At 40.3% G+C, this 19,688-nt stretch overlaps 1 protein-coding gene across 5 annotated transcripts in view; it reads right to left on the bottom strand.

The window, feature by feature from the left end:
- NKAIN3 (sodium/potassium transporting ATPase interacting 3) overlaps positions 1-19,688 on the bottom strand; it is a 547,209-nt gene that overhangs the window by 25,766 nt on the left and 501,755 nt on the right. For 2 of the 5 annotated variants that reach the window (XM_030553163.1, XM_030553160.1), the window contains exon 5: positions 10,672-10,732. The exons of 1 other annotated variant lie outside the window; for it this stretch is intronic. In XM_030553163.1, coding sequence (XP_030409023.1) covers positions 10,672-10,732 — 61 coding nt within the window. Of the gene's footprint in view, positions 1-302; positions 418-10,623; positions 10,733-19,688 lie in introns of those variants that run through there. 2 more of the 5 variants (XM_030553161.1, XM_030553164.1) reach the window with 2 other exon arrangements.

Below are 19,688 nucleotides of genomic sequence, written 5' to 3'. Positions count from 1 at the left end.
GAGGTTTTGTGGCAAATCTATTCCTTCTACTTCACATCCTTTTCCTGACTCATTTCATTTAAATGCAACTGAACTCCCACTGCCATCTCATGAGACGCACATACAGTTCAGAGCTATCCCTTTTAGACACATGCAGGTGTTATATTTGCAACTGAGCATTTAGTGGTAATGAAATGTTATCAGTTGTTCCACTAAGAAAATATTTATAAAGGTTAATCATGTTTTAAAAAAATTATTTTGCTTTGCCTCCAGATTCCACTTTTTAAAAAACATTCAGTAACTCTGACAAGCTGGTAACAAGCTTCTCAGTTCATTTTTTAAGAGAAAATGATTTACAAACAGGATAGTGACAGGTTTTTATGATTACAGATTTCACATCTTTTAGTCTCTCCAAAAGGCTCATGTAGATTGAGAGATCTACAAAGGAAGAAATGAAAAAAATGAAAAGAAGAGATATAAATAGACTTTTCATTAGGATGAATGATGGAAAGTATTAACCCCACTACAGCAATACGCCTTTTACATGTCTTCCTTTTCATTCTCTTTGACCTGCAATCATCTTCCTTCTGAGTAAAAGTTAACTACAGTCAGAAACACAAGTAAGAAGAGCAATAGCTGGAAATAAGTGTTTCCTCAGCATTTATTACCCTTCAGAAAGTGTCCATCAGCTGAAGTGCTAGCCCCAAAATCCATTTAAGCAATGATTAGCAACCAAGTAGGAATCCGTTATTAATGTTTAAGCCTGCCTGACAGGTTTCAGTCCAAGAACTAGGCTTAACTTTTGTGCACAGAATAATTCAGAGAATATTTAATTAGGGAGAGTCTGAATCTCAAATAGTTCAGGATTTATTGTCTGCCCAAATGCTGCAATATTTTACATTAACCAAAGCTTCCAAAGAGAGGAGAGATGCTGCACACATATATTAAAATCACCTTTTTCACTGCAATTTTTCCAACATTTATCCCATTCAATCTATATCAATATATTTATATTTTAATCAGAATGGTGTAAGGCACCATTGACAGAGTATCTTAGGCATTTTCTTTTATCATGCAAAAGATTGAGATTGCAGGGCCTCTTCTCCACTTTAAAGCCCATTCTTCTGAGGTAATTGGTCTACCCAAATCCTTTCCCCACCGTGTCAAATAATTTCTTTGTTAGGAAAGTTGTCTGCTAAAGCTGATATAACTTAGTTTTAGTTTTTTGTTGTTGTTTGTTTCCTTATTGACCAGAAGCCACTGATTTTATAAAAGTTAGATTTCTGTATATAATACAAATTTTCTAGAAAGTTGAGAAACAAAATGCCTATCTTGAAGATACTGATACCATGGGAAAGTGGGTTGGTTTTGATTTCTAAATAAGTTAGAAAAAATTCTTTGGCAAAGCGCTGGCCAACCCTATGTATTCCACGGCTTTTCCAATCTTTAAAACTCTCTCATTTGTAATTCATGTGAAAATCTATTTATTTGAAATGGATGTAATTGGTGAAGGAAAAGAGTTTCTTATCTCTAGTTTTATCCCAAACTGTGATGGGACATAAAAACCCCGCCCTGGAGAACAAGGGGTTAAGAAGCAGCTCTGGGCCCAGGCACCACTGCCTTCCCACTCCTGCAAAGGCTGTACAAGCTGGAGGCAGAGCAGCTCAGAGGGAGATCTTATTGCTTGAGACCTGACAACACAGGCAGGTCTGCGGCAGGTAGTCTCCTCCCTAGCATTCCCCCTTTTCCATTACAGTTCTGTCTTGTGAGTCTGTCCCTTCTTTTGTGACTCAGCCCTCCAGCCAGGTCACACATTCCTGTCCATCCCTTCTGTAGTACACAAAAAAGAGTCCCATCAAGTATGAAAAATCGGGATGGGGACGGGACAACAATAGAAGCCATTCTTTTGGCAGGGAATCCAGCTGGGGAACACCCTGGATGCTCAAAAGTCCAGAGACCCCAAGTCCCTGAACTAACGAGAAAGCCCTGAAACCCTTGCAGGCACCAAAAGACTTCCCTGGTATTGGACTCTCTTTTGTGTACTGCGGAAGGAGTGGACAGGAATGTGTGACTTGGCTGGAGGGCTGAGTCACAAAAGAAGGGACAGACTCACACGACAGAACTGTAATGAAAAAGAGAGAATGCCAGGGAGGAGGCTACCTGCCGCAGACCTGCCAGTCTGTTAGGCAGCACTGGTGTTGCATGTTCCCTTTCATACAAACCCACAGAACATTCTTTGCCAGAGGCTATGTGCACACTTCTGGAGGGCATGATTTTTTATTAATCCATGGTAACCGAGCAATATTTACATTGCATCAGTTTTCTTATTCAGCAAAGACCCAGTGTTTGGATAGATTAAAGCATGCCCAATCCGCTATTGCTTTGAGCTGGCTGGCTTGATACTATTGTATGATATTTGGAATAGCTAGGGTGGACTACACAAAGTAGCTGCATTTATCTTGGTCCTTTTTATGCCATATAAATTTTAACAATATTCTCCGGGCAGGTGGGTCTTGTTAGCCAGGGCAGGCCATCCACCTAGGAGAAGGAACTCTGATCTCAAGAATGTCAGGCATGGCCAGCCAGCTTGTAAATGTTGTGACAATCACACATGCTCTATGGGTCTTCATCCTCAGGAAGTATGTAAGTACAGTGCTAGGGTATCCCTTGGAAGCAAAGTGCAACTGATTCACCTGACGGCTGTGGAAAGTGGGCAAAGGCTAAAGAAATGAGTCCAAGAACTAGGTCTGGCTTCCCTGAATGCAGGAACATGACTGGGATATCAAGGGAAGTAGCTGAGATGCTGAATAGAAGGAGACTGCACTTTGCCTGAATATAAGAGACAAAGTGGAAAGGATTGAGATTCATGAACATCAGGGAGGGTTAATGAGTCACACAATGAAATGGCTGGAAAGAATTATTGAGAAAAGACTCTGCAAGGAAATGGAGCAGCAAGTAAGTAACAACCTGGGTTTATGCCAGGAAGGTCATCAATGGATGCAGTGTTTGCAGCCTGAATATTGCAGGAGAAGTATAGGGAGAAATGAAAGCAAATGCATTTAGTGTATGTGGACCTACAACAGGCTTATGACAGAGTTCCTAAGGAATTGACATGGTGATGCCTGCAGTCACTCAGCTTGCCATAGATATATATTCAGATTATCATGGATATGAGAGTAGCACAAGAGTACTGAGAAGTTGCTGTGGCTACAGTGAATCATTCACTGTGAGTGTACTCCTGGGTCAAAAAAATCAGCCTTACGCCCATTCCTATCTATGATTGTAATGGACACCTTGCCAAGGGGATCAGAGGAGAGGCTCCATGCAGCATGCTTTTCACTAATTACATTCTGTTGTGCCACGATGATAAATACAAACTGGAAAGGGACTGTTATGGGGTGTCCATGCACCATGCTAGCTCAGCAACCAAAGGGTTAATACAGGCACTACTGGCCACTGCTGATTGGCAGCCTCACAGCAGCTGAGAGGATAAAAGGGCTGGGAAGCAGAAGGGCAGGGTGGCTACCAAAGAAGTGAGGAGGCTGGAGAAAGGAGCTCCTGCCAGCAAACTACTAAAGTGCCACCCATAAACAACAGCCCATAAGGGGGTGAACTGTCCCACAAGCTGGAGAGCCTGCAGAGATCCAGGGAAAGGTAGGAAGGATCTCAGGTCACTGAAGAATCCTGATCCTGCTTATCTAGCTCAAGGGCCCTGAGCTGGAACCCACTAGAGTGGGTGGGCCTAGTTTTCCCTACTAACCTCCTAATGATCAGACTTCGGAGTAAACATAGTGTTTTCAGCCTCCTGGGCACTGGGAATAGATGACTGCTCTGCTAGGCTATGTGAGCTCAGGGGCTACCCCATACCTGGAAAGAGGGGGTGCTGTTCCACTGATGCACCATCTCACAGGGACCTAGAATGATGGAGGGCTGCATTAGAGGAAAATGATTGATGAATCAGTTGACAAAAGATGAAACACATGCTCCGCTTCATTGAGAGGGAAAGGAGATGCTAGTAAAGCTAGATGAGATTGAGTTAAAGTCTATGCAACAATTCAAATATTTCAGGTCAGCGTTGAGCCATGATGGGAATGTCGATGAGCATGTTAGGAGTCATAAGAAGAACACTTGACACAAACGGAGGGAGTTGATGGAAATTCTTCGTGATAAAAGAACATGCCAAGTAAACTAAAGAACAAAGAGTATAAGACCATGACAAGTTAGATGTCTTCAAATCACCAGGGCCTGATGAAATGCATCCTAGAATACTCAAGGAGCTGAGTGAGGAGATATCTGAGTCATTAGCAATTATCTTTGAAAAGTCATGGAAGACGGGAGACATTCCAGACGACTGGAAAAGGGCAAATATAGTGCCCAGCTATAAAAAGGGAAATAAGGACAACCCAGGGAGTTACAGACCAGTCAGTTTAACTTCTGTACCTGAAAGGTAATGGAGCAAATAATTAAGCAGTCAATTTGTAAACACCTAGAAGATAATAAGGTGATAAATAACAGTCAGCATGGATTTGTCAAGGACAGGTTGTATCAAACCAACCTGATAGCTTTCTTTGACAGCATATCAAGCCTTGTGGATGGGGAGTGGGGAAGCAGTGGATGTGGTATATCTTGACGAAGGTTTCTAACCATTAGAGGAGTGAAGTTCTGGAACAGCCTTCCAAGGGGAGTAGTGGGGGCAAAAGACATATCTGGCTTTAAGATTAAGCTTGATAAGTTTATGGAAGGGATGGTATGATGGGAGAGCCTAATTTTGGCAATTGATCTTTGATTATCGCCAGATAAGTATGCCCAGTGGTTGGTGATGGGATGTTGGATGGGATGGGATCTGAGTTACTGCAGAGAATTCTTTCCTGAGTGCTGGCTGGTGAGTCTTGCCCACATGCTCAGGGTTTAGCTGATCGCCATATTTGGGGTCGGGGGGGAATTTTCCTCCAGGGCAGATTGGCAGAGGCCCTGGAGGTTTTTTGCCTTCCCCTGCAGTGTGGGGCATGGGTCACTTGCTGGTGGATTCTCTGCAGCTTGAGGTCTTCAAACCACAATTTGAAGACTTCAATAACTCAGGCATAGGTTAGGGGTTTGTTATAGAAGTGGATGGGTAGGGTTCTGTGGCCGGCTTTGTGCAGGGGGTCGGACTAGATGATCACATTGGTCCCTTCTGACCCTAGAATCTATGAATCTAGTAAGGCTTTTGATACTGTCTCGCATGACCTGCTCATAAACAAACTAGGGAAATACAACTTAGATGGAGCAACTACAAGGTGGGTGCATAACTCATTGGAAAATCGTTCCCAGAGAGTAGTTACCAGTCATGCTGGAAGGGCATAATGAGTAGGGCCCTGCAGGGATCAATTCTGGGTCTGGTTCTGTTCAATATCTTCATTAATGATTTAGATAATGGCATAGAGAGTACACTTATAAAGTTTGCGGTTGATACCAAGCTGGGAGGGGTTCCAAGTGCTTTGGAGGATAGGATTAAAATTCAAAATGTTCTGGACAAACTGGAGAAATGGTCTGAAGTAAATAGAATGAAATTCAACAAATGCAAAGTACTCCACTTAGGAAGGGACAATCACTTGCACACATAAATATGGGAAATGACTGCCTAGGAAGGAGTACTGCGGAAAGGTATCTGGGGCTCAAAGTGAATCATAAGCTAAATACAAGTCAACAGTGTAACATTGCTGCAAAAAATGCAAACATCATTCTGGGATGTATTAACAGGAGCATTGTAAGCAAGACATGAGAAATAATTCTTCTGCTCTGCTCCACCCTGATTAGGCTTCAACTGGAGTATTGTGTCGAGTTCTGGGTGCCACATTTCAGGAAAGATGTGGACAAATTGGAAAAAGTCCATAGAAGAGTAACAAAAATGATTAAAGGTCTAGAAAACATGACCTATGAGGGAAGATTGAAAACATTGGGTTTGTTTAGTCTGGAAAGAAGAAGACCGAGAGGGGACACAGTAATAGTTTTCAAATACATAAAAGGTTGTTACAAAGAGGAGGGAGAAAAATTTGCTTCTTAACGTCTGAGGATACGACGACAAGCAATGGGCTTAAATTGGAGCAAAGGTGCTTTAGGTTGGACATTATGAAAAACTTCCTAACTGTCAGAGTGGTTAAGCACAGGAATAAATTGCCTAGGGAGGTTGTAGAATCTCCATCATTGGGGATTTTTTTAGAGCAGGTTGGACAACCACCTGTCAGGGATGGTCCAGATAATACTTAGTCCTGCCTTGTGTGCAGGGGACTGGACTAGATGACCTCTTGAGGTCCCTTCCAGTTCTATGATTCTATGATTAGACTAGCTATGATGTGTGGGCTGTAATGCTAGCCAATGAGGAAGAGAGAAGAACTACTTCATGCTGTCATAATGAGAATATTCAGGTGAAGACTGGGCAAGATGAGAGCTAGGCTACATAATGAAATGATGTGAGTCATGATGCAGGTAGAGCCTCCATCATAGAAAAGCCCAGGGAGTATTGACTGAGATGGTTGGGTCACATAAGATGATATGTGAGCTAGAGAGTACAAGATCTAGAAGTTATGAGGCAGAGCCCACGAGGAAGATCCCAAAGTGTCAGTTTGCTACATTGAAGGAGGATATGAAGAAGGCTGGTATCAGCTTGGAAGATGCACTTGATAAGAACACTTGCAGATGAAGAACAAGTGCCATAGACTCCAATTGACAAGATAAGGCAAAGGTGAAGAAGAAATTCTAAAATTCTCTATATTCCTGCTAGAGTTTAATCAGACATAATTTTAGGAAGATTTTGAAATTTGAAAGACATCTTTGGCAAAACAGTGACACTTCCTGAAGTAAAATTGTCTCCACAAACCAATGAGAGCTGCTGAAAAAAGACCTGATACTCTAAGTACCAATGAAGGCTCAGTCTCGCGAGCTACTTCTACAGTAAACAAATGTTGACAGGAAGTAAATGAGAGTATCAGTGTTCCAAACAGTAGAACTACTAGTGATTCAACAAAAATAAGAACCAATCCAAACCTTTGCTCTAAATTAAAAAGTCACAAAGCACATTTAATTCACAAAGAGGGAATACAGGCACAGTTACTCTGAAACTGACACACCTTCAACTTTCCATTTTGTCAAAGGGAATTGATGGAACAAACCATGGAATACTCAGCAGCTTGCAAGAGCAGCCCAGAGTTAATTCTAATTTTGCAGATGTCTATGAGTTTTGTGAAGTAGGATCAAGGCTAATGCACTTGACTATAAACCTGTGTCAGGTGCTGAATACAAATGGTATAGTATTTTTAGCAGGTGATTACATTTTCCAATAGTATTTTCTATTTTCTAGTGAGAGACAACTATGCATTTCTTTACATACATCATCACTAAAACATTTGCCATATGAAGCATGCTATTATTTAGGATTGAGCAATAATGAGAACAGAAAACTACTTACTCAAAAAGTAAAGAGCCAGTCTTCAAAGGTCCGAGTGCGTGAAGCATCTTATTAATAAAACAGTTGATGGACACTTCCTTTCTAATCAGTGCATACAACAGCCCTAATCATTTGATGTTTCTATATTCTATGACATTTGCTGCTACATTTCTGGTAATGAAATACCCAGATCTGAATATAATGTTCCAGGTGCAGTCCTATCACAGCCATATATATAAGGACAATTATTATCTCCCCACTTCCATCCCCAAATGATCCATTAAACAAGAACTCTGTTTATGCACCTCAAAACACAATGACTTTTTTGCGGTCACACTGCACTGCACACTCATTACTAATTTGCTGGCCATTACCATCCCTAAATGTCTCTCAGAATTAGTGTTATCTGGGTTTCTCCTTAACATTCAAAACATGTGTTTCAGGTTATTGCCCCCAGCTTCCATCTTTCTAACTCACTATGTTAGTCTCTGTCCATATCTGTAATTTTTCTTGGGCCTCTCTGTATTATATCTGTCTCTCTGATATTTGCATCTCTTCCCAACTTAGTATTGCTATTTCCTCTCTGTTCCAGACCTAAAAGAAGATGTTAAGTAGACTTGGCCTTAGACTCATGCATGTTGCACCCCAATAGAGAATTCCCTTCAGTGAAATATATTACTATTTATACTATGTAATTACAATTCGTTTATGGTCCTTCATACAGTTTTCAAGCAAAATATGGCAGTTTTCATCAGTCAATTTGAATTACAATTTTCAATACGATTTTGTGAGACATTACCACATGCATTCCTAAAATCCAAATGAATTTCACGAAGTTATTTGAAGAAAGCAACCAAGTTTGTCAAGATTTAGTCTTTCTAAGATGTTTGTTGCTTACTACTTACACTCTAGCTGTCTAGTGATTTTTCTCTTGACATTTATTACATTATTTTCCTAAAGGGTGAAGTTAGACTATGTAAGTATTTGTGTATGAGAAAGTAAGTGCCAGGACCACTCTCCCTTTCTTTTTTTAAAGGCTGGTACCACATTAATTTTTATTCACTCTTCGAGTATCATTATGGTTCTCCAGGGCTTTTAAAAAAAATGAAGATAGTTGTGTGGTGTACAGAAAGTTTGTTAGCTAATTCCTATAATATCCTTAGAAATGCTGTGACTCAGAGACTCCTTGGCAAAGGTCTCCTGTTCTTTGCAAACAGCTCTCACCTCAGACTTGATAAACTCACTATATGAAACATGTATTACAGGATATTTATCCATAAAGAGCAACATGTAAGATATCTACAGAAAGCGTATAATTTGTCAAGACTCATAATGATTGTGAGATGTATTTTCCGGGTAACATTTATGGAATAATATATTTATATTGAAAATATGCCTTATGGACTTGAAGTAGAGATTAGTCACCAGGCAGTAATGTGTTTCAATGATGACCCATTCAAGTAAGAGGAAGTTGTCACCTCTCCATAGTCAGCTGGTAAGGTAAAGGCAAGATTTTATTATCCACCCTTGCCACATCCCAGAAAAGTGAATGCAAAACCATAAATCAGTGACAGACAATTAAAGCCACTTAACGGTAAAAAGAAAGTCTGGAACAAAGCAGGGATTCACCCTGCCTGCAACCAGAAACAAAAGACTGTTTTCAGTATAAAAGAGGGTTTATGAAAGGCACTTTCAATCCATTCACAGAGGAAAACCCCTGGCAGAGCAGGGTGCTTTCATGAATGTTTGGATTATTTGGTTTTGTTATTGAGAAACCAGACAACTATGTCTTAGACTGAACGTTGGGACGAAATCTACTATGTTAGATAAGAAAGGCAACTATTGATAATTGTAAACCTAGGTTCACATTTTATATTTTAGTTTCTATCATTACCACTGTTTCCACCACTCTCGTTTCTAGTTAAATCTTTATTCTTTCTTAAATAAACCTACCTTTGCTTTATCCTAAGGGCTCACAAGTCCTGTGTGGTTTACAGGAGCATTGGTTTAAGGGGAAACTGGGGTGCCCTGCACACCTTTGGGTGTACAGCAGGGATCGACAACCTTTGGCATGTGGCCCATCAAGGAAATCCGCTGGCAGGCCGGGACGGTTTGTTTACCTGCAGCATCCACAGGTTCAGCCAACCGCAGCTCCCACTGGTCGCGGTTTGCTGTTCCAGGCTAATGGGGGCTGCAGGAAGCAGTGTGGGCCAAGGGACGTGCTGGCTGGTGCTTCCTGTAGCCCCCATTTCCCTGGAACAGCAAACCATGACCAGTGGGAGCTGTGATCGGCTGAACCTGCGGATGCTGTAGGTAAACAAACTGTCCCGGCCCACCAGCGGATTTCCCTGATGGGTCGCGTGCCAAAGGTTGCCAATCCCTGGTGTAGAAGATCTGGAATTTCTGTGAGTCAAGGATTAAATATCACAGGAGAACAATTCAAAGGGACTCAGGGATTGGGATGCATTGATTGTTAACGTGCAAGGCAATAGAAGGGCTGGCATAAGCCCAGAGGAGAGTGCTTGAGTGGCTGAAACGCTGGTGGTGCTACAGCGCTGACACTCAGCTTCAACTAGATGCAGGGGGTAAGAAGCTGACTCACAGTTCTGGGAACTCTGGGAGTCGCACACATCAGCTGGACTGACTGTTTTGTTCATATTCAGGTTTTTGAAGAGCTTCCTTACTGGCTTTTGATCAATACTTATTTTATAGGGTCTTCCTTCCTTCTTTCCTAACTTTGCAAACTACTTAGTTTTATTTTTTCTTGTTAAAGGCAAATTTAAAATGTGAGAGCTGCATTTCAAGTGTCTATTGGCTGTAACAGTACTGTGAGTGTGTCCACTGCAGTGCAATGATAGGTGTATTGTTCATTGCCAATGTGACTTGTCCAGTACCTTACCATTAACGTCACTGTTGACCCTCTGGTCATTTTTAAACCCAAAGTTAAATATCTTCAGGACACATTTTCAAAAAGGCCTCAATCCAAGCTGTTTTTACATATACCAAACCTTGGATACACACACTCTTGCTCACATTTTTGAGCAATACGGCTTTAATGTGGCTGTGGTAGTTCACAAAATCCATCTAGGTGGGTTTTGCACACAATAATTCTATCATGAGAGTGTTTGCAGAAACAAAATTGTCTGTGTGCAAATGAAGGCTACATTTTGTAAATTTGGTTCTTTGTCTCTATACTTGGCTATTGCAAGACTAAGTCTCACCCCAGACACTGTAGCTCCAGAGATGAGTAGATGTGTATCAGTACTTACAGCTGTCCTCTTCTTCCATGAAAACACTGATCACGTAACAGGCATACACAAAACCAATCAACTGCATGAAAATAAGAGGAAAATAATTTGTTAGTTAGAAAATGCACAAACACTCAATAAATACAGCGGCCAAGATTGTATTTCAAAAAATTTGTTCTTTCATTTTCTTAATTTAAAAGCAGATTTCAGCACGTGATCATACAAAGACACATTGTACAAACCTTACCCATTAAACTTCACTGCCCAAGAAATCTATACTCTCAGAATCATAGAATACTAGGTTTGGAAGGGACCTCAGGAGGTCATCTAGTCCAAACCCCTGCTTAAAGCAAGACCAATCCCCAGAAAGATTTTTTTCCCTAGCTCCCTAATTGGCCCCCTCAAGGATTGAACTCCCAACCCTGGATTTAGCAGGTCAATGCTTAAAACACTGAACTATCCCTCCCCTCAGAAAATATACTGAGTATATAGATAATATAGCCAAGTGTTCAACCTGTTTAATATGAAAGCCTTGTAGAAATGTTGGGGGTTACCCTCCTCTGGGATTTTTTTGTAAAGATAACTGCAATCTGGTTCATTTCAAACAAAAAATTGCTCTTCACACACATTTATGAGGACCCAGAGTAAGCTGTTTCTAACAGAGATAACGTAACATTATCCAGACAGGGTACATTTGAGGCAAGAAATCATGCCAACCTGCCTTTCACTTTGGTTGTGCCAGCATCTTTACAAGCCATACCAGGGAGCCTGCTCAAAGACAAAAAGGAGTAGAATTTCACTTTTGTTTATGATTGTTCCCAGTCAAATGTCTTCTATCATTTATATGTGGCACTTGAGGCTAAGTGATAGACACTGTGTGAGGAACTCCCCCTGCCTATATAGAAAAGAGAATATCAGTTGTTTCTACATCACCATCCTCCTCCTTGAAGCCTCCAGAGGCCTCATGCGGGGGACTGGACTACATGACCTCTCGAGGTCACTTCCAGTCCTATGATTCTGTGATACAAGAGAGGCATGGGGTCTACTTTTATCTCTTCACCAACCCTGTAGGGAACTCCTTGAGCTGTTGCTACAGCCTGTTGTAAGCCTTCACATGGGTCATTAAATCTGATCCTTAGCATTTCATTTATAGATTTAATACTGTAGGCACTAATTGTGGATGCTTTTTCATTAAAGCAATTTCAGTACAATCTTCAGACAACATATAATCCAGAAAAACAGCTTGTTTTTCTGCCATCATCTCTCATATCTAGCGCTCCAGTTGGCCCAATGATAGAACACACATTGTACACTACATGACTGGTAAAATCAGGGTAAGGTACTTGTGACCTAATTTGCTATATTAATTTTTTTTGCTATGTTAAAGATGGGTATTTATACCTAAAATATGCTATTATCTATAGGAAAGCTCTCGGATATGATGTTATGTTCAAGTAATAGTAAACATGGCTGGTTCCCAATTATATAAGAGTTCATGATACAAAACCATTATTGGCACGTTCAAACTGCCTTATAAAGGGTATAGAATGTATATATTATACTGACACCTGCTTAGCAAAAGCAGCAATATAAGAAGTAAAGTTTTGTACACAGCCATAGCACTGCTAATAAAAACTGTCTCCTCAGTTTGCACCATGTAAAAGACATAGGAATGCCCATAGATTCTCTCTCTCTTTCTCTGTCTTCTCTCTATTTTCCCTCATCAACCCTCCCCCAAGCAAACATACAGTGATACACATTTTGAGCTCAGATCCAAACCTGGTAGTTCTCTTCAACTTCAGAAAATAGAAGGTCAATTCACAAAAGCATTAAGCATTTTAGTGTACTAAGTCGCTTTGCTACCATCATAGGTGAGGGTCATCAAAGTTATGTATTTTGTGCTACTGGATAATTACTTTAGCCTTAAAAGCCTCCCCAGAACCCTCTATTTAATTGTTTTTTCCTTTGCACACAGGGCAAGTAGTGTTCTATGTCAGTCTCAGAAAAACTTTAGATTGCCATAAGAACCTTAAAAGCAGTATCATGGTATTGCTAGCCCTGCACAGCTAGAAGTGGTCTCAGGGAAGTGCAGTCTGTCATGGCAGCATACCCATTGATTCCAAGATTTTTCACTCACCATGCCCACAATCACTGGTCCTCCCATATTTCTTAAACTCCATATCACACCAGGTCTAAGTCAAACTCCACATCTCAAACACTGCATTCCTGTGAGTCAGTAATGAACCACGGTTTCTGCATGGTGTGGAAAGGCACTGGACTGCTGGAGAGTCTATCTATTTTGTTTTGCCTTTTATAATAAGTTGTTCTACAAGAAAAAGAAACAACTACACATTTAAAGTTCTTTGGGAAATTAACTAGCGATGGTGAATTCAGAAGGTGCAGGTGATGATAATGGGTGTGCAGCGGCATCTACACTACAATTTCCTCCATGTCTGGAAACCTCTAGTTGTGCTATACAAATTTCAGCATAGGATGTGCTTCTCAGCTTCGCTTTGACTGTTGGCTATTAATTATTTGTGTTGTGTGATGCGGTCACCTAAGTCATTTGGTTTTATTTCTGCACTCTAAAATTGTTTGAATACAAGAACAATGACCAAAGGATGCTCAATAGCATGCATTTCCTGTACATACTTCCAGTGGAATAATTATTTGTGGAAAAAATTGTGAAATGTGTGTGATTTGCAGACATTTACACAAATAAGCTGTGTGGTCTAGTTGTCAAGAACAGTGAATAATATAACACTACAAATAACAGAGCATTTTTTTGTATTATAAAATCAGTTCTAATGAAAACTCTTCTACCCGTTATCCAGGCCATTGTCGTCTGCTGATTGGATTACTGCAGTGCTATGTATGTGGGGGTGAGTCTTGAAGACCACAGGTCCTGACTGACTAGTGTTCATCGGCAAACTCAGAAAAACTGTCACTGGCTATAAGCATGAGAACAGTAATATCATGCCACTTGGAAATTTCAGTTGCTGCAGAAGGTCATTTGTTATTTGCTTAAAAGAACTTTTCATAGGAAACATGTTATTCTTGTGCCTTGATCTGCACTGCTGCCAATATTTTTCAGATGCAATTCAAGGCATAGGCTTTGACCTAAACATTTTTAGATGATTTGAAACCTAGTTATAAGAGAGAATAGTATGTTATGTATCCATCCATTATCATGAAATCATCCCTATCCTTCCAGCACAGCTCTGAGATTCCACAAAGTTCTATCTTACACCTCTCCAATTCTTTGGTCACAATGGCAAGCTTTCCTTCATACATGCGCCTCATATTTCATGTTCCCACTCTGATGATTCATTTATGAAGGCTCAGGTCATTCTTGTTCTTGGTGCTATCTTCAGGCACTATATTTCCCCCAGGAGAGACAGTGGGATTACATTTATCTTATCCAAGGAGACATCAGAGTGTGTGTCTGGATATAATCCAATGATAGAATCATTAAAATTGGCCTACGGGCAAAGCCAATCAATATGTCAATCATATAGGTATATGCCCCTACAACAGCAGTTTACAATTATATGATTGATGAGTTCTATGAATGACCTGAAGAAACACTTACTGAAACACCAAATAAAGATATCACCCTTCTATTTGGGGACTTGAATGGAAAAGTTGGAGTTGCAAACTCTCATAAAGAAGTAATGGGAAATAATGGTCTGGGCTAACAAAATGAGAGAGGAAGGTGGTTAGTTGAATTCTGCTTCTATAATCATTGAGTCATTATAGGTGTAGGTCTTGCTGGGCATCAGTAGATTGAATATAGCTTGATTTGAGTGCAAGGCTAAACTAAACAAGTTCATGACAGGCTGTGTGCTGAAGATGGTGTTTTCAGGCTAGTTGAGGTAGGTGGGAATACCCTGAAATGTTAAGCTTGAAATGTACATAAGGTGAGGACATAAGTGATTGATCCTTATATGTGCTGTAAAGTGATTGGTTCTTACATAATCATACAATGTCCAAACCAATAAGATTCAAGAAACATAGTTGTTAGTAACTAGGAAAAATGTATGCAAACTGTGTAGTGTGTGATATGATTTGGAATTGCATCTGGGCCTGGCCAGTGAGGGTATAGGGCTGTTACATGCCTAATGTAATGCTGACACTTAAAATTAAAAAGGTCATAGAGCAGTTTTTAAACTAAGGACTAGGGGAAAGCCGACAGGTACAGAGGAGCACATGGTTTGGACAGAGACATTTCTTAGGGGAGGATCTATTAATGGAGATTCTCTATATCCTAGAAAGGAGGAGAGGATGGACAATGATAAAATATGGGTAGTATCTGGGGGTAAGAAACAACCAAATGAAAAGAGTCCTATTCAATTACATCCTGTAATGGTAGACAGTTAAAAAGTGACAGGTTTTTAAAGCGCTTATATATAAATGCTAGACATCTAAATAATAAGATGGGTGAACTAACGTACTTCATATTAAATGAGGATATTGATATAATAGGCATCACAGAAACTTGGTGGAATGAGGATAATCAATGGAACACAGTAATACCAGGGTACAAAATATATAGGAAGGATAAAACAGGTCATGCTGGTGGTGGAGTGGCTCTACATTTGAAAGAAAACGTAGAATCAAATGAAGTAAAAATCTTAAATGAACCCAACTGTATCATACAATCTCTATGGATAGTTATTCCATGTTATAATAATAAGAATATAGCAGTAGGGATATATTACCAACCACCTGACCAGGATGAAATGCTCAGAGAGATTAGAGTGGCTATAAAAATGAAAAACTCAATAATAATGGGGGATTTCAAATATCTCCATACTGACTGGGTACACGTCACCTCAGGATGGGATGGAGAGATAAAGTTTCTTGACACCTTCAATGACAGCTTCTTGGAGCGGCTAGTTCTGGAACCCACAAGAAGAGAGGCAATTCTTGATTTAGTCGTCAGTGGAGAACAGGATCTGGTCCAAGAGGTGAATATAGCTGGTTCACTTGGTTATAGTGAGCATAATATAATTAATTTTAACATCCCTGTGGCAGGGAAAACACCATATCAGCCCAACACTGTAGCATTTAATTTCACAAAGAGGAAATACACAAAAATGGGGAAGTCAGTGAAACAGAAATTAAAAAATACAGTGCAAAAAGGAAAATCCCTGCAAGCTGCATGGAAACTTTTTAAAGACACTATAATAGAGGCTCAAATTAAATGTATACCCCAAATTAAAAAACATAGTAAGAGAACCAAAAAAGTGCCACGGTGGCTAAACAACAATGTAAAAGAAGCAGTAAGAGGCAAAAAGGCATCCTTTAAAAAGTGGAAGTTAAATCCCAGTGAGGAAAATAGACAGGAGCATAAACTCCAGCAAATGAAGTGTAAAAATATCATGTGGAAGGCCAAAAAAGAAGTTGAAGACCAAGTAGCCAAAGACTCAAAAAGTAATAGCAACATTTTTTTAAAGTACATCAGAAGCAGGTAGCCTGCTAAACAACCAGTAGGGCCACTGGATGATCGAGATGCTAAAGGAACACTCATCATTCTTCACAGCTGAGGATGTGAAGGAGATTTCCAAACCTGAGCCATTCTTTTTAGGTGACAAATCTAAGGTACTGTTCCAGCCTGAGGTGTCATTAGAGGAGGTTTTGGAATAAATCGATAAACTAAACAGTAATAAGTCACCAGGACCAGATGATATTCACCCAAGAGTTCTGAAGGAACTCAAATGTGAAATTGCAGAACTAGTAACTGTGGTATGTAACCGATCATTTAAATTAGCTTCTGTACAAATGACTGGAGGATTGCTAATGTGACACCAATTTTTTAAAAAGGGTTCCAGATTGATCTTGGAAATTACAGGCTGGTAAGAAACTATAGTAAAGAATAAAATTGTCAGACACATAGATGAACATAATTTGTTGGGGGAAAGTCAACATGGTTTTTGTAACAGGAAATCATGCCACACCAATCTACTAGAATTCTTTGAGGAGATCAACAAACACGTGGACAAGGGGGATCCAGTGGGTACAGTGTACTTAGATTTTTGGAAAGCCTTTGACAAGGTCCCTCATCAAAGGCTCTTAAGCAAGGTCAGCGGTCATGGGATAAGATGGAAGGTCCTTTCATGCATTGGTAACTGGTTAAAAGATAGGAAACAAAGTGCAGGAATAAATAGCCAGTTTTTAGAAGGGAGAGAGGTAAATAGTGGTGTCCCCCAGGGATCTGTACTGGGCCCAGTCTTATTCAACATATTCATAAATGATCTGGAAAAAGAGTAAACAGTGAGGTGGCAAAATTTGCACATGATACAAAACTGCTCAAGATAGTTAAGAACCAAGCAGACCACGAAGAGCTACAAAAGGATCTCTCAAAATGGAGTGACTGGACAACAAAATGGCAGATGAAATTCAATGTTGATAAATGAAAAGTAATGCACACTGGAAAACATAACCCTCCCTATATATATCTAAAATGATAGGGTCTAAATTAGTTGTTACCGCTCAAGAAAGATCTTGGAGTCACTGTGGATAGTTCTCTGAAAACATCCACTCAATGTGCAGCGTCAGTCAAAAAGGCCAACAATGTTGGGAATCATTAAGAAAGGAATAGATAATAAGACAGAAAATATTATATTGCCTCTATATAAATCTATGGTATGCCTACATCTTGAACAGTGCATGCAGATGTGGTTGCCCTATCTCAAAAAAGATATGTTGGAATTGGAAAGGAAACAGAAAAGGGCAACAAAAATGATTAGGGGTATAGAACGGCTGCCGTATGAGGAAAGATTAATAAGACTGGGACTTTTCAGCTTGGAAAAGTGACGACTAAGGGGGGGGAATATGATAGACATCTATAAAATCATGACTGATGTGAAGAAAGTAAATATGGAAGTGTTATTTACTCCTTCTCATAATACAGGAACTAGGGGTCACTAGGCAGTAGGTTTAAAACAAACAAAAGGAAGTATTTTTTCACATAACCCACAGTCAACCTTGTGGGTTATGAGAACTCCTTACCAGAGGATGTTGAGAAGGCCAAGGCTATAACAGGGTTCAAAAAAGAACTAGATAAGTTCATAGATTCTAGGACTGGAAGAACCTTTGAGAGGTGACCGAGTCCAGTCCCCTGCCCTCATGGCAGGACCAAATACAGTCTAGATCATCCCAGATAGACATTTATATAACCTACTCTTAAATATCTCCAGAGATGTAGATTCCACAACTTCCCTATGCAATTTATTCCAGGGCTAAACCATCCTGATAGTTAGGAACTTTTTCCTAATGTCCAACCTAAACCTCCCTTACTGCAGTTTAAGCCCATTGCTTCTTGTTCTATCCTTAGAGGCTAAGGTGAACAAATTTTCTCCCTCCTCCTTATGACACCCTTTTAGATACCTGAAAACTACTATCATGTCCCCTCTCAGTCTTCTCTTTTCCAAACTAAACAAACCCAATTCTTTCAGCCTTCCTTCATAGGTCACTTTCTCTAGACCTTTAAACATTCTTGTTGCTCTTCTCTGGACCCTCTCCAATTTCTCCACACTTTCTTGAAATGTGGTGCCCAGAACTGGACACAATACTCCAATTGAGGCCTAACCAGTGCAGAGTAGAGCCGAAGAATGACTTCTTGTGTCTTGCTCACAACACCCTTGTTAATGCATCCCAGAATGATGTTTGCTGCAACAGCATCACACTGTTGACTCATATTTAGCTTGTGGTCCACTATAACCCCTAGATCTCTTTCTGCCATACTCCTTCCTAAACAGTCTCTTCCCATTCTGTATGTGTGAAACTGATTGTTCCTTCCTAAGTGGAGCACTTTGCATTTGTCTTTGTTAAACTTCATCCTGCTTACCTCAGACTATTTCTCCAATTTGTCCAGATCATTTTGAATCATGACCCTATCCTCCAAAGCAGTTGCAATCCCTCCCAGTTTGGTATCATCTGCAAACTTAATAAGTGTACTTTCTATGCCAATATCTAAGTCGTTGATGAAGATATTGAACAGAGCCGGTCCCAAAACAGACCATGGAGGTTAGGTCCATCAATGACTATTAGCCAGGATGGGCAGGGATGGTGTCCCTAGCTTCTGTTTGCCAGAAGCTGGGAATGGGTGACAGGGGATGGATCACTTGATGATAACCTGTTCTGTTCATTCCCTCTGGGGCATGTTGCATTGGCCACTTATGGAAGACAGGATACTGGGCTAGACGGACCTTTGGGCTCACCCAGTATGGCAGTTCTTATGTTCTGATGACTAGAGAGTTTGGGTCTGGGCGTTCTGGCTACAGTGAGGTAATTTAAAAGGTTGTTAGTTATCTTGGTCAAAACAGAAGCAACAGTTTAATTTTCCAGCTAAACCAGAGTAGACTTTGTAGCAAATTTTAAAGCCTTTGGTCTGACCCAGTATGGCTGTTCCTATGTTCTTAATAAAGTAATCTCACCAACATGTTGTAGTCAAACTGAGTTTCTGGATCCCAGAGAATTGGATGAAGTGTTCTCCCAGAACTAGATGAGGTGTTCTGGATAAACCAAGTGGGAAAGGTCTTGGCGGGAATCCTGAGTCATTACAAACACCATCTTCACCCAACATCCTAGATATTTATAAATGTGGAGGTCACCTGACAATATGACAAAGAACCAAACTGACTATGTAATGATGCAGCAATGCTGGAGATCAAGTTCCCAATGATAAAGACTTTCCCGAGTGCATACTCAGCTCAACTGTAGGCCTCAAACATAAAACTAAAAATTAAGAACAAATTTGCTTATTTAGAAGGAGCTGTGTGGTAACTTATAACTGTGGGGGAAAAAACCACGAGTCATAGCCCTTGAAGAGGAAGCAAAGTGCAGACAGTAGCCTTTTTAGACGACCTGACTTGCTGGAGATATCACAGTGAAAGACAAGGAACTGTACAATTTTAAAATCCCCAGCCAGCAGGGAGAAATGAAGGTCTTCACCGGGAAAGGGAACCACTGGGAGCCAGAAGCCTGAAGTATGTGTCCTTCACACAGAGGGGGAACACAAGTGCAGTTGCCCT

The sequence above is a fragment of the Gopherus evgoodei genome, chromosome 2, assembly GCF_007399415.2.
Source record: "Gopherus evgoodei ecotype Sinaloan lineage chromosome 2, rGopEvg1_v1.p, whole genome shotgun sequence".
Lineage (NCBI taxonomy): Eukaryota > Metazoa > Chordata > Testudines > Testudinidae > Gopherus > Gopherus evgoodei.
The sequence above is the reverse complement of the archived record's forward strand: the minus strand, read 5'-3'. Positions and strand labels throughout refer to the sequence as shown.